The 15983-nt window shown below is 37.5% G+C and overlaps 1 protein-coding gene across 7 annotated transcripts in view; it reads right to left on the bottom strand.

The window, feature by feature from the left end:
• Nucleotides 1-15983, bottom strand: part of TLN2 (talin 2) — a 231979-nt gene that overhangs the window by 109609 nt on the left and 106387 nt on the right. For all 7 annotated transcript variants that reach the window (XM_064517511.1, XM_064517509.1, XM_026113384.2 and 4 more), the window contains 7 exons: nt 15544-15714; nt 12541-12638; nt 11671-11800; nt 10098-10250; nt 9064-9206; nt 7432-7559; nt 1969-2032 (listed from right to left, as the gene is read on the bottom strand). In XM_064517511.1, the coding sequence (XP_064373581.1) occupies nt 1969-2032; nt 7432-7559; nt 9064-9206; nt 10098-10250; nt 11671-11800; nt 12541-12638; nt 15544-15679 (852 nt within the window). In that variant the 5' untranslated portion in view covers nt 15680-15714. The remainder of the gene's footprint in view (nt 1-1968; nt 2033-7431; nt 7560-9063; nt 9207-10097; nt 10251-11670; nt 11801-12540; nt 12639-15543; nt 15715-15983) is intronic.

Raw genomic sequence — 15983 nt, 5'->3', positions numbered from 1 at the left:
GTGCTTTCCATCTCAGTTTCCCCATCCAAATTTATACTTACACAGCTTCTACTGGGAAGTGCACTGCTGTTCAACTCCTGGAACATTTAATATGTTACACTTGATTAAAATATATTTGACAGAATTAAGTTTGATACATTTCACTGCCTATTTACTTGGCTTTTTCAAATCATTTCAGGGTCCGTCGTATTTTTTTCTAGGAACAGACAGGTTATTTCTGCTTTGTCTCAAACTTCCGATTCATGAGAACCTCACACCTTGTAGTTGACCATTTCTTATCTCTTGCAAAGAATTTCCAACTGACTTTTTTTTTTTTTTTGGCTAGTTGCAGCTTCATCTATTTTGTCATCACATGAAAAGAATTCTAGAGATGAGGAACAAGCAATGATTTTTTTAGAACAGTTCATTCTGAAACGCTCATATAGAAATAGAGTTATAAGACCCACCTATTTAAACAATTACCCAGTAGTAGACTTCATTACCTGTAAGCAACCATAATACCAGTATTGCCAGTTCAAACTTTCTCACCTCAACATACACTCTCCTACTCCAGTCAGTCCTTCTGAGAGTCCCAACCTAAATTGCTATTTAAACAGTTTGTGAGTTTGTGAGTTTGCCTGTCACACCCCATCTTCCCCTTGCAACCCTCTTCTGAACTGCTGCTTGCCCCCCGTTCCACGCTGACTGACGGCAGCAGGGGGAGCACCACGAACAGAGGAAACATCTTCCCAGCTCCAGTTTAAGTTCCTGGCTTTATTACTCCACAGAACTGGGAGGAGCAATTGCAGCTCAGAAAACCCTTCTGCATCCCAAGGACACAGCTTGATCAGATAACTCTGCAAAGTCCAGCATAAAGAATGCAACCAGGATCACAGAGGAGCAAGAAGCCCAAATGTAGTCATTGCAGATGAGAAAAATCACCTGCCAAATTCAAGTTTATAGCTTGGGAAAATGGCCAATGTTTTTCAAAAAGACTGTGCTTTTTCTGCCTTGGTGGTGTTGTGTCTTTGGCCAGTATCAGTGGAACCACTGACAAATTTCTTGTCCGTGCACTGAAGCATGTCATGATTGAAACTACTCATGCATAATATTTTGCATGGGCAAAATCACACACTCTGAATCTCATACTCAGAAATGAACGAATAAAATAATTTTTGCTGTAACTGCAACATTATCACAACCAACAGCTGAAGGTACACAGGGAAGTGTTAGACAACCTTATCTCCAAGCAAGTATGACAAGCTCCAGGTAGAACAGACCTTGAGATACAGCATTCCCAGAGCATAAGAGTCAAAGGAAAATACGTGAGCTATTCTTGCTCTTCAACTTCTCTCCCAAACAGAGGTCACAGGTCACTGGTATGTTCTTCCAGAAACTGTATGTCTTGATTTCAGCTGTTGACCTCAAAGTTTTCCAAATTCGATTACACTGCCAAGTTTTTACCTCAGTCAGTACAGACATTTAGCACATTGAGAATTCTCAGATGCTAAGAGCATTTCCAACAGTATTGGTATGTTTCAGGCTCAACTGTTTCAATGTTTTACAGTGTGGTGCTTCCAAAGCGCATCACTGAATTCAGGTAATACAGAACTCTGTGTTACCTGAAGCTCATGCTTGAATAATGAATGCATGAAGGACCGTGTAGAGGAAATTAAACTGATTTTCCTAAATGTGCTTCTGTTGTAGTAGAAATACACATCCTTATACAATGTAACAGAACATGGTCTTAAGAACACTGAATATTCACTCTCTCCCCTTCAAAGTAAACTGAATCATCATCAGTGAAGAAGAAAGGAGCAGGGCAATAAATCTGGTGAGGAAAGAAAAGAAAAAAGCTAACAGTCTTTTTTACACCTGATTTTCTGATTGTAAATAAGTCAAGCACACATGCAAAGTACACCCTGGGAAAGAGTGCTCATGTTTTTCTTACAAAGGAAAGGAAACTACAAGTTTTTTAGCCTCAATTACCTGAAATATTCTCTTTTCAGCTCCTCTTTGTTTGGTATATTCTTTAGGCAGGAACTCTTTTAGGCTAGAGAAAAAAAACAAACTCTAATTAATGGTGCTTTCATGAGGAGGGATGCTTTCTACATGCCTTTATCAGCACTAAGTCCCCCATGCTTCCTAAAATGGGTATAAAATACCTATACAGTGAAACAAAACTGTGGCTGACTAAGTAGGGTAAGGTCAAGAGGACAACCGGCATAATTAAGAGAAACATTCTGGCTATATCCTCAAGTAATATCTCTGCATGTTTTGAAAAGTCATCAAAAGTAAATAAGAGCTGGGACACTTTCCATCGTTAAGCCATATGATGTATTTCAGCACTCCAAGGGTTCACATCCACTTCCACATATACTTATTGTAGTCTGGGGGAAGAAGGGGTAATCAAAACTTGAGCCAGTTCTGTATCCGAGTTCAGACACTGCTATTATTTTCCAGTAGCACTTTGATTTACTGATGCGTGGGACAGATTGTTGCTCCTCTCAGTCTTCCAAGAAACGTTAGTACACTGATATTTACTGAAAAACTGCAAAGCCAACAAGTGGACATTTAATACCAGTCAGTATCTCAAAAACAAAGTAATAAATAACCAGTCTTAATTTTCACTGCACTCAGATACTAAAGGTCTCAGCATACAGAATAAATTAAGTCTGTGCAGCCTCCATGATAAATTTGGGTCAGAGAGCATCTTTTAATGCCTCACAATATTGTCCAGCTGTACCTCCTTGCTGTATAATAAAATAAACAGTTTATCTCAGCCAAACTTCACCTCAAGATACACCAACATCATGTTTAACAAATGACAGTTCTTTTCTGAATGGCATCTTCCCATCTGCAACGCTTGAGTTAGATGAAGCAATACCATATATTCTGCGGCTCATATTTAGTCTGAAGAGAATTGGGTTTTTTTACATAAATTTTGGGATTCTCACTCGAGTTCAATATATAATGATCAGAACTCCCCAGCTCAAAGAACTGCCCTCTACTGATCTCCCTCTTTGGGGTACTGGGAATAACAATGAAAGGAGTGACCAGAGAATCTCCTCCTCATTTTGATTTATTCAGTACACAAATACATTATTAACACAGAGAGATTAAGCTTCCTACTATCGTGGAAAGTTAGACAGAGTTTTGAGGAGGATCAAACTGTTCTATTTTGTTTCTTTAAGAAAGTCTGGCATTGCAGACAACAGACAAAATAATTCAAAGAGTAAGTCAGGATTTTGTGCTTTCTTCAAAAATACTTCCAGTCATGAGATCATTCACTTTGTTCGTTCCATAAAACTCTAGCAATGTAAGTAAGAGCATGAGCAAGGGATCTTGCTAAAATAGTTCCTCAAATGTCCAAGCAGTTACGGCTTACTAATACTCGATAATGAAATCTCTTCTCAGGACTTACTTATACAGACAGAAGCAAGCAAGGGAGAGGAGGGGAAGCCAAATTAATTTTGCAGACAAGGACTGAATACACTATTATCCTAAAGGCTGGTGCTTCTATTCAGAATTTTGTAGTTTAGTTCAGTTAAATCCAGTTTAGTTAAATTCAGTTCCAAGGCTAATGAAACATAAATTGAGTTAAACCCAGTTTAATTCTGGAAAACAGATTCATGCAGAAGAGTGATACAGTTTAATCAACGCACTTCCAATTCTCATCTTTTATTAACAGGAGTAAATTTTCTTAGTTATTCCTATGTAGAAAAGCTATCAGAATGATTACTTTGTTTACGTATCTTACTAATCAAAACGCACTTCCTTAAAAACAGACTGCTGAACAAGCCGTATTTGGAGCAGGAAAAAGTAAGAAAACAAGGTGGCTCTTTGTCCACTAAGCATCAGCCCATACTCGCTCTTGCAAATGAGGCTGGCAGTTAGAATCGATACTTTTCCTTTATGCGACCTTCCATTTACCAACCAATAAAAACCAGCACTCACCTCTACTGGAAAGGGTGAAGTACTAGTTGTAAACAAATTCTAAAATTATTTTAATGCTACCTATAATAGAGACATTTTCTTCATTTATTTTGCAACAAACAGTTTTACTTTTTTAACAACTTGTTTAAAGGAGCTGGCAAAACCACCTGGAATATATTATTCAATTAGCCTTCTTTATTTCTTTAATTACACAGTACTACATTGGACAATGAACTTATTTCAAAAATATCTAATAGCAAATGGTGTTTATGTAACATGATCCAGCATGAGTTTGCTCCTTCAGTTCTTCAAACCATTTTACTTACACTAGTGGCACTATTTTGACTCTTTTTCATTAGCATAAAGGTATATCCAGTGTTCATGGACAAAAACAGCATAAGATAAGAGTTAGTATAAGAGGCTGGATAAAAGAAGTAAGCTAACTGAGAGTCCTTGGAAATAAAAAACCAAGAGTCAATCGTTTTAGCCACTCCTTTCTTATCTACGTATGCATAGTAAGACTTCTTTAATAGATATTTTTTCATCGAATTTAAACAGTGTTCCTCTGCAGATACAATCCAAAAACGTAAGCCCTCCTTCATGCTCTTCCTCATACATTGCTATTTGCAATTTGATAGCCTAGGAACTTTCACAATTTACTTTGGCATGAGCTTCAAGGAAATTCCAACAGGCAATATCGAAGCGTTAACAAGATGCATGCAATAATCTTCATCTGTGCCAAGAATCATTTATCAATGATAAAAAAAACAAAGATAAAAAATGTGTCCATATAAACATACTGCAGACATGGCAAACTAAACTAAGCTGTTTTAAAACAATGCTAAAAAGAAAACAACCCTGTTTTGCTACATGCTGTTTTCTGTATGAGCAGATGGAACATCCTTAATGGAGTCTGCAGTATACTGAGGTTCCAATGGTGAGTGAATAGACGCTTCTCAACCATATTTCAGATGGGAGCATAGTTTACATTAAACGTAACTACTTTCATGCTTTAACAGAAGCAATGTTCTTCCAAAGAAGAAGAAATAGTTGGATGAAACCTGTTCAAAAAACCCTCATTTTTTCAAGAAGAAAAAACCCTATGAAATGTTTTCTGAAAAGAAAAGAGAAGCATTTTCAGAAAAATCAGCATTCCTCTATACAACATACATGCTGTTCGTAACTAGTCCGGAGATCGTGGCTTGTTTAAGTTCACAAAAGCATGGGGTTTCACAAAAGGCTAGCAGGAAAGCTAAGTACAGCCAAAAGTATACAAAGCTAAATCAAACGTGCAGGCTTAAAGTCAGGGAGTTGCAGGCTTACCTACAAATCAAAAATCTGTAATTTTATGAAATGAATTATATGCCAGAACAGCGAGAGGCTAGACTTGGTGGCCTAACAAGACTCATAATCCTAATACAGAGGTCAATACCTCTTTCAATGAAAATAAAACAATAAGTACAGAAAATGCCCTGAAGACAATTATAAGGTTTTAAAATTTAAAATTCCAATTTTATGCAAATTCCACCAGAGAAATATTCTCTTCTGCCATGAAATCCAGTTATTTTGACATTTCGCTTCTACTAGCATAAAAAGATACTGTACTTTATGCGTAACATTTTATTGTGTGATGGACTTAAGTCTATCTAGCACTGCATACGAAGCAGAGGTATCATTCATCCAGTAGTTTCTGTCCAATGTAAAATACAGCTACTATATGGGACTTAAATGGGGGGGGGGGGTCCTTAGGCAGAAAAGACCAAGGCGAAAACCTATAAAAAATTAAGTAACTGAACTCTGCACAGCAGTTTCAGAAAACTGTCTGTTAAGTTTTGGGGGGGAATTATTGCTTTAAAAATCAAAAGCTATCACAGAGAACAGCTAACTCCTGAAATCATAACTGTGACACAATACTAGCTTGTCACAAGGTAATAGTCTAATGGTTCACTGCAGGAAGACTTTTGGCAGGGGGTGGAGGGAGAAAGGAAGAATAAATATTTAATGGACAAATCCCAGAGAAAGATCATTGCATAACCAGCTACAGTCCAAGGAAGCGAGGACCATGAGCACACTGAGGCTATTACGTTGGGTGTCTGTGATTCGGAAGAGGTATCAGTAGCTCTGTCAGGAAAGGCTCACAGGCCAATCAGTAGCAAGGCAGAGGTGGCACAAAGGAAAGCCGATTACTCAAATTAATTGGAACTGAAGCAAGTTTGCATATGTGATTTGTTTGCATAACTGAGCATAATGTAACAGCTGCTTCAGGGAACTCTGTCAATAGCAAAGTGTTTTGAACAACCAAGCCTGTAACACTGCATGCTGGAAAGCAAGTCATCATTTTAAAATGATTCCCTGAGATACAGTAACCACAGAGACTTGGGCTCCCCAAGGTAAGTATTTTAAGAGTCAGCACCCAGCACTCACCACGGATTTGTGTAACAGAACAGAAACCAGATATGCACACACTGTTTTGAACATCCTTATTAAGGCTTCTACGAACCTCACACGAAGCCAACGCTTGACTGACTGCTCAGTAAATAGCTTTAACTTCTCTCATTCCCTTCCTCAAACTCCTGCCTTCTGTTCATTTTACCCTAGGTAAACTAACAAGAATAGTCAAAATTGCTAGAAAGACAGGGTATCTAAATTTTAGCAAAACTCAGCTTGCTCTGCTGAGAACATAAAAGTAAGTACAACAATAGAGGTGAAAGGATGGGTCACCTGTAGGCAGGACTCCTGTCCGAGTTTGAGACAAAAAGCACAGTTCTAGGTCTCTGTTTATACAATGCCATGAGAGAGTGAATCAGTATGATTAACACCACTCTAACAAAAAGTCTGGAAAATTTAACCTCTGTGCACAGCAATACAAACATTATTTGAATAATATAACATCTTTCCATTCACATGTTTTCCTAGCAAATGAAGCATCTGTCCTACCTACTGGTGTATGCTTAATTCACAGATGGCAGTACTAGATGCAGGCAAAAGTAGACTTCAAAGCAAGAACAAAATCCCATTTCTCCTATCTCAGGAACTGAGGCATAATAAACTTTTTCAGTACACTCTCAAGTCTAAACCAAGACAACCAACATGTGGCTCTTGAGCCGCACCTAGCTTTTGAGTAGCTCAGGGCAGTTCCGATGCAGGAACTCACATGACAGAACGAGGCTGCACTGAAGGAGTGGAGGCTACTGGGTAACCTCAGCCTTGGCTGTAGGAGAAAAGAAAGAGGGCTGGCATGGCCAACCTTACTAGGTTGTCAAGAATCCAGCTGCACTCCTAGGTGGCACCGCTGCGGCAGACAGTGCCATCTGCTGCCTATACACCACTGCCAAAGCTTCCCTCAGCAGTTGGGATCGCTAATTTATGCAAAATAAGGCTCCTGCCACAGGGAGACTGCTGCAGAAAACACAGATCTAGCTACCTCTGCTTTAAGTACTAAACTGTGTCTAGGCCTAGTTACACTGGGTTACACTGAAGTGATGCCCGAATTTAGAAGTTAGCAAAAGTGTTTACTCTAAAAATCCAGGTTTGTGTTTGTGTTCTACGTGAGGTCCAAACTGGATCTGTGCTTGAAAGCCTCCAAACTCGCAGGCCTTCTCAAAAGAGACGGGATGGGAGCCATTCAGAATGTCGTCGCGAGCCTGTAAGAGGTAAGCAAAGACATTTCAGTGACAATTGTTCCATCTCTGAAATTTCTTGAAAGCTTGAACATATGCCAATAACCAAGCAACACATCTTCCTGTCTGAGTATCTTTGTTACTCCACTGTGGACATGTTTATGCCCAAAAACAAAAGGCCAGATTATTTTCTGGTGAGTATCTAGAGACTTACTGAAACTCTGGATGGTGGTAACTTTCATCACCTAAGGACCCAACACACATTTCCTTTGTTATGTGTATATGTAATACACAAGCTGTATACACATACACATATATACACTTACATATATATTTATGTATATATAGATGTATATATATACACACAAAACTAGCCTGCTAACTACATAACTAGTAGGTAAAATAGAAATACTATTACAGAAATAGCAAAAGAGGAAGGCAAGCAACATTTTCCTTTCTTTTGTTTAAATTTAGTACTCAGAAGATGACAGATTTTATAGCTCTGGAAACATAAGTCTCATCTATCCATACAGCAAACAGTGGAATGGCAATATTGATGCATACGGCCATAACAGCAACCTGAAGAAAATATCTAAGGGCAAGAAAATGGCTCAGTGTGATACAATCCTCTAAAATACTTGAAAATTCAGTGAAGTCATAAAAACAAAGCCATCTTTATCATTCACCTTGGAGTTTTAAAATATAATTTAGAGCAATTCTGTTTGAATCAGCTGGAAGTATAAGAATTGAAGATTCTATTAGCTTTTTCAATCAATGGCAGCCCCCCTTTATTTTTTAAACTTTAACACAAAGTTCAAAAGCCTACTGTTTTCAGATTGCATTGGAGCTTGCTGCACCAGAGACTACTCTTGAAGAAAATCTTCTGCAGAAATACTCCCAGCTTGCCTAAGGTACGGTATCTGCAGTAGTTTGGTGAACCTGTCTAGGTGGGCTCCTACTGTGTCCCATGATATGGTCCATTTTGAACAGGACGCCTGCCTGCCTTCTGCTATCTGGGTTCAATACTGGAGAGCAGGTAGGGAAGAGATGCTCTCATTGATCAGGCAGAAAGAAAAAAAAAAAGAAAGAAAGAAACAACAGCAGAAAGCTGACTGCAAGACTACAATGAGCTTCAATGTTACAGAGGAAGTATCACCTATAGAAAACAATCATGAAAACTACCCATCCCAGATTCCTGCAACTCTTATCCAGAGACAAGATGCATTCATGAATTTTGAGGAAGCCAGGAAGCCAGGACAAGGACATAACAGTCAGTGGATTTTTTTTTCTCTGAGTCTGCATCATTGTGTTTAAAGCACTTGATTAAAAGGATTTGCAAAGCCTCTGTATTTTTGGATGTTCTTGGAGAAATAGAGACAAAATCATAGCACAGCCAGAACTGGAAGTCTAGCAGATGGAGTATTTCAGCAACGGAGGAGTCAGCTATTCAGCATTATTTTTTTCTAATGAGCCTACGCAAGTTTCCTCAGGCAAGGTAGAACAGGTACCACTGGTCCACATACTATACCTGAACATAAAGCAAGTTCAGCTGAACAGGATCTCTTGAATCTACATTCTGGTCTGAATAAAAGAATTTTCTTCTTAATAGTAGTGTTTCGTTTTCATCAACTCCTTGCTCTCTAAATGTTCGGCTGTGATCTAGCCAGTTTACTGTAACAACCACAGACACACACATTATTAAATATGCAGTGTTGCCCATGCTAATAGCTGTTGTGAAGATTATGTGATCATTGACATTTCCACTGTTGCTTTCATTTATGTTTCTGGTCCTCAGTGTTGAGAGTTGCTACAAGTCAGAATTTAAGAAGGAATAGCACTGCTGGCAAACAGGAATTTGCTACAGCACGATACACCATGAATGCTGTTGAAGGAACAATTATAGCAACATTTAATTCGAATCTTGAAAGTTGTGTTGTAAAACAACTTAGAAGTTCAGAAATACATTTTCCCCCTAAAACTGCCAATTGTTCTGTTCACATTTTGATATCTAAATACATTTTAAAACATCCTCCTCCTAGCAATAGTTAATCTTAGTGCTCTAACGTAAAATGCAAGTCATAGTTCTGATGACTTTATATATCAAATAACCCAAATACTGTCATTGTTCTTTGGCAAACTCCATTTACATTTAAAATGTATACCTTCAAAGACAAAACTACCTTTTGATGACTTTCAGTATTAAGGTTGAAATAAAAAGCCATCAATAGTTAAATATCCTAGTTTAATGAAGGGGAAAAAGGGATCAGTATGGAAATGAGCTTCCCTTCCCACTTGTAAGTTATAACCCTCTCCCCCACCAAAAAAAACCTGAAAAACCATTTCAAAAGACATGCTGACTTTCACAGCTAGAAGGAAACAGTCCATTTAACTACACTTGAAAATACTCAGTAGAAAATGACATTACAAATATATGGGTGCAAAATACAGAAAGGGATCAACTGAGACACACTAAAGAATCAAGAAATGCATTCCCATATGTTTTCTTAAATAATTCTGTGGAAAAATATTTGTCCAAGAATTATCCTGGAATATACTACTTACAATCATCATCTGTATGAAGCTTTGCCTTCAATTTTTCCATTTTTCTTTCATCACGCAACAATGTCCTATCTTTCTTAAGTGTCCCTGTGCTCTCTTCTTTCTTCTCTTCAATGCTTTCCTGGATTAAGGAATATTCTTCATAGTTTGTTATTCCTGCAAGTATAAATAAATCCAGGGTTTATAACATTGAAAGTTTAATGTATTTTAGGATGGAAGAAACATTCTTTTCTCTAGCAGTAATGCTTAACTTCAAGGATAGTAAAGATATCCCAGATGAAAGACTTAACCAGTATGGGGAAAAGGATCACCAAAACAATCCACAACTTCTGCATTCATGATCTATTGTCCAGTGTTTGACATAATCCTTCCAAAATTTCCATTACTTCATTACATTTATCACTTTCAGAAAGATACTCACTTTTCTGTTATCTTCCAAGAGAAGTTGCATGATTAAGAACATGATGCATTTTAAATTAGCAGTAAATTCCGGGATGAAGACATGCCGAGCTACAATTGCTTCTTGAGAACCAGGTAATTTCAGTTTGCCCAGTGTGTAGAAGAAATGTAGCAGAGCACACTGAAGAATGAAAACATACCAAGTATCTCCTTCTTTAGGGCTTTAAAATTGTCAGCTCTTCCTATGAATTTTACATGAAACCGACTTGAAAGTAAGTTCAAAGCCTTTAGCCTGTGTGCTACGTCGCTCTCATTTCTTTGTTCTGCTTGCTCGTTCCATTGCTCGGTAAAGCATGATCATGTTATACAGGAAAGCAAATGAAATGCTTGCCTACATGACCACATTCGTGAAAATTAGTCAAATTAATTTTAAAAGTAAATTAGTTACAGCACATTAGAACCCTGCATAGAAACACTCGCACAGAATTAAAATGGACCAATTTCAATTTAGCTTAATTCACTTTCCAAGTAAATTAATCTAAATTAAATTAAGGCCACTTGAATTCTAAATGAGAATTAAGCAGGGGTTTAAGATGATTTAAGCTAATCCATGATGAATGCATGTTTATCATTAAATTTGTATTAATTTTCCAAAATGTCTCTATTTAGGTAAATAGAAAGACAGACCATAACCACTGTGACACATTTTAGACCAGCTGCTCTGGATGGCTTCCATATTTAGTTTTACAAAGAATACAGTGCTATGGTCAAATCTATAAATCATAACAACATGAAACCCTACATTTAGGTATATTTCCAAGGTTAACAGCTTTTCTCTTTTGTCACTGCAATTAAGTTTGGTGCTAATTCTCTACCACACAGCAGAAAAGCATATGCTGAACTAGCAAATGCTGAAGAAGTTAGAACTTCACTGTCAGATAACTTCCGGTTTTCATCTGCTGTATATCTAAGTGGTTTAGGATGTAGCCAAATTCTCTAATGACTTTCATAAGAAAACCTGGACAATGGCCTTTAAAAATGTGTTTGGTAAATGTTAATTGATAAATTGAAAGAAAAAGTTGAACATGCATGTCATTTTTTAATCCACAATATGCATTCAGGAGGCAAATATGGCAGCAAACCCCCAAATTCTTGTATATGTAGGTCTTGGTCTCACCTATCCTGCTGCAAATGGTAACCAGCAATTCACCAACTGTTTTAGAATCATCCACCATGACTGTTTTCACTGAACCATCCAACATCCGTATTTTCTGAGGTCTCTGCTTCTTTTTGTACTCCAATATATCCTAGGGAGTAAACAATACTGTTTCTAAATGCTTTTGGAAGCCACCACAAAACAACCGACTAGTGTAGAGGCCTGAAGCACAGTTTCTCTTCAGTTTTATTCACTCCCCACCCCCCATGAAAAAAGTTTTGGGGCTGTTTTTTTGTTTTGTGTAATATAGGCAAATTTATTCAAGCAAAAAAAACACCGAAGTGACTACTTGTAGTTCTGTCAGACTCTTGAACAACGACAATGTCATTTTTCATACAGTTGTCCTAGTCAGCAAGACTGAAACAGGACAGGGTAAGTCACAGCATTTGTGCTGCAAAAAATGATTTAGCATCTGAAGAGGATACCCAGACTGCAGTGATAGCTTTGACCTGGAATTCTTAAATGCACAATGTAAGACTCAGCTGTGACATGTTGCAGCTACATTCAAATCCACTCTATGCCTCAACAACTATCTGGGATATAGAAAGAATAATCCCTATCTGAGAACAAAAAACTGAACCACTTCTTGGTACTACCCAGAAGCACAGCTTTGACTGTAAGTCACAGATAGCGAATACAACATCAACTCATGATTTTGTTCTTTTTATTAGGTTATTTTATTTAGAACTGATGTTGCCAGATGTGACATGTACAGCGTTACAACTGCTTCTGTACCCCTCCTCCCTCTCTAGCTAAGTATTCTTTTTTCTATTTGGGAAACGAGTTTTCTAAAAACCAGCTGATGAAAGAAGCAACAAACTTGCTCCCTACCCCATTTCTCAGCATGTAATAATCCAGTGTTCTTCCAGCCTCCAACCATATACCTTTTCGAGGATCTTCATCTGACAAGAACAATCCATAGTCAGAGGCTGTGGAACAAAAGAGAAAATGGACTTTCGTGGAAGAAAAAGGAGGGTGGGGAAGAAATCTCATCTAATAAAACCAGCACGGTCACTACACTTCAAGGCTAAGCTTCCATTACATTTTCCTTCCATTCTTAAACTCAGGTAGAAACACTTTTTCTACATTTCATGAAATATTTAGTTTAGCAGCATAGAGCAGGGTAGATCAGGCTTTCTAGAAAACTTAAACAAAGGTTTCACTAAGCAAGAACATGCCATAGATACTGTGTCATCTGTATCATATCTGTAATTAATTCTTCTCAATAACACCTTTTTAATGCTCATAGGTCCTGCTTTGTAACTGACTAGCCAAAAATACAGGCAGTGGATTTAATGGTAACCCTTTTGAACACAGTCAAAACACACCCTTCCAGGCAGCTGTTCTATTCTAAAACATACTATTTGGGAGTGGGGTTAAGCTTTTTAGCTTTTTTCTTTTATATATATATATAAAAGAAAATATATGTATTTTTTCACAGATTAGGTTGCATTTATGCAAAACTTCTGAGTCTTCTTTGGTAGATGCATCAAGTTCAGGTAATTAAAAAATACAAAAAAATTAACTTAAAAATGTCATGTCGATAATAATCATCTCAGGAAACATCTGCACCTACTGCAGACTAAACACATGCCAATTTCTTCCATAATAAGCAGCAAAGGGTAAAATTTTCATTGTCACAGGAGAGCAAACCCAGGTTTCAAAGACTAAACTCCCGGTATAAAGATCACAGGTGTCAAGTTAAGGCCTACCACAGCATCTCTTCATGACAAGCACATGCGTGAAGAATTTATACACAGTACATTCTCACACAAATTTATTACCACAAAGAGCAAAAGCTACTATTCATCAGCTGAGCTTGCTCAAATTGTAGCCCTACCAAAGTTTAAGCTACTGCCTTTTTTCAACACAGCCCGGCCAGCTGGGTGCAAACAGCACTACAACTGCTCAGTGCATGGAGAGTACTTTGCCCACTTCCAGGCACATGGCCAGATTCCCTGTGATCGGCATCAAGTAAAAAGAGCCGCTACAAGTTTTGTGACACCATTTCATCTTTAAGTGTCACATATAGCAACAATTTAGATCTAAAAGTTTCACATTAAATCAGTGTTATTACTCATATATATGTGTGTGTGTGTGTGTGTGTACAAAAGATTCTATGTTTGATAAAAAATAGTGTAAATAGTTTAAAAAACAGAATTCTGAAGGAAAAATCCTTCCAAAAACAACTGAATATAATGCACAACAAGAAATTTCCTGCAGATCTTAATTTAAAAAAATTCCACTGGAAAGCCAAGTGATCCATACATAGAGACGCACAAACTGAGTAAAGAAATCAGCTAGATAAAACCATTTTATAATTTGAGCCTATAAATAGTTTGTGATCTTTACACACAAAGCACCTTACACAGAGCACAGAATTACCACAGAAGCATAGGCTGCTTTAATTCGCACTTCTGCGGAATGCACTCTAGGACTGAAACAGTAGTAGCTGTGCAGCTCGCGCGTTAACGGCACGGCTGTCTTTGTGCCGGCGTGCAAACTTGCTTGAGAAGTGAATTTGCAAGCTTGATAGCCATACCACAGGACAACTGCACTTTCTGTGATGCAGGGCATAGCTTGACCCACCTATACTGTTGCCCATATGAATTTTCTGAACTAAAAGGCAAACAAATGTGTTTTAACCACCATAAAGCAGAAGGGAAAAGGATACATTAGTTTTTTTCTTTACATATGACCACAATACAATTGCATCTTTTGAACAAAACTTTCAGAAATTGGCTGAACAGAAAAAAATATTACATAAGCTACACAAAGTTCCTTAGCTTTCCTATAAGGTTCATGACATTGAGGGATATTTAGTATTCAGCTTCTCTGAATTCAACAGCTCTTCAAAATAACTGATAAAAATGTGTAACTTTCATCTAAAAGATTGAAGCTCTATAACTAGACTTCCTACAGACTCTTGCAAAGAAGAATCAGTATTAAATATCATCGTACATGTCTAACAGGTTTTTGTAACAGTTGAAACAAGGTTTTTAGAAACAGCTTTAAAGTTGGAGGACTTTGCATAAAAAGCAATAAAGTCTCTGCTCTAAGGATTATACTCTAGTGGCATTATACGTAGTACAGTACCAAAGGATTCTGAAGAATCTGTTCACAACTTCAACCAAGTTCAGACTAAAGCTTTTGTCTATGTGAACAAATATTTTACAGGACCTTTTTGTTTGATTTACTCAATAGGCACAGAGATAGTTAAATTTGTTTGACACACAGCAGCATTTTGAATATGATATGACCAGCATTGCCATTTTTTTTTATTTATATAGCCCATTTAAAATATTTTCTTTTGCATGCTTTGAAATCTGTATCATCCTTTCCTTTACTGATGTACAGAATAAGTCCGTCCAGATTTTCCTAGAAAGCATTGCCACAAACATTGCTGCAAAAAAATATGGTACCAGAAAAAAAGTTCTTCAGACAAAAACCCTGCCTGTCACAGAAACAAGAGAGAGTTAAAGAAATCTGTGTGTTTGTTGGGGCTGGGGTGGGAATTGCCTTTCAGGCAAACAAACAATTTATGTAAAAAGTCAACATTTCACAAAAGAAGTTCTCTTTGTAGAAAAACTCTGCCTTACCAAAGAAAAAAAAGGACGTAGTTAACTTTACCTTCAGTCGCTTACAGATACATTTGGACTCTACATGTCACTCCAGAGGATTTTGATTTATAGTAAAAATATTTAAAAATACCCCCCCAAACTGTCTAATAAATGGACAAACAAAACACTGCTAGAATAAAAGAACTCAGGTCTCTCTGTCTTTTTATTTTAAATTCAGCCAGTATTTTAACTGAGGGCAAATTCAGGAACTCACCTTGCCCCGTCTGAGCCTCTGGCACTCGTTCGCGAATCACTCTGCAGGCATCATACACTGCAGTGGATGGTTCAAATTGCATCGTCTTCACTACATTGCACTGGCGGACACAGATCTTCAACGAAAGGGCCACCATGGTGTCAAATCACTTTCAAGCTCCTACTGAAGTATCTGAAAAAGCAGAAATAGCATTCTCTCTCTAAATTTCACATTTAATGCTTTAATACACTCACCTTTTCATCAACGAGTTCAGGTGAGACGTTTACAAGTGCAGTTCTGTATAAAGTCACATTATCATCAAGCTAGAAACTATCCGAAACAGTTATTTTTCTTGGCATATGGGAAGTTCATTTTTGGAAAAAGGCGTGTATGCATTCTTGAAAATTAACATTTTTCTGAAGTATGTCAAAATGCTGCATGAAGAAAACAATATGCTTATT

This window comes from Dromaius novaehollandiae, chromosome 10 (assembly GCF_036370855.1).
Source record: "Dromaius novaehollandiae isolate bDroNov1 chromosome 10, bDroNov1.hap1, whole genome shotgun sequence".
Lineage (NCBI taxonomy): Eukaryota > Metazoa > Chordata > Aves > Casuariiformes > Dromaiidae > Dromaius > Dromaius novaehollandiae.
This window is presented reverse-complemented; position numbering and strand designations above follow the sequence as displayed.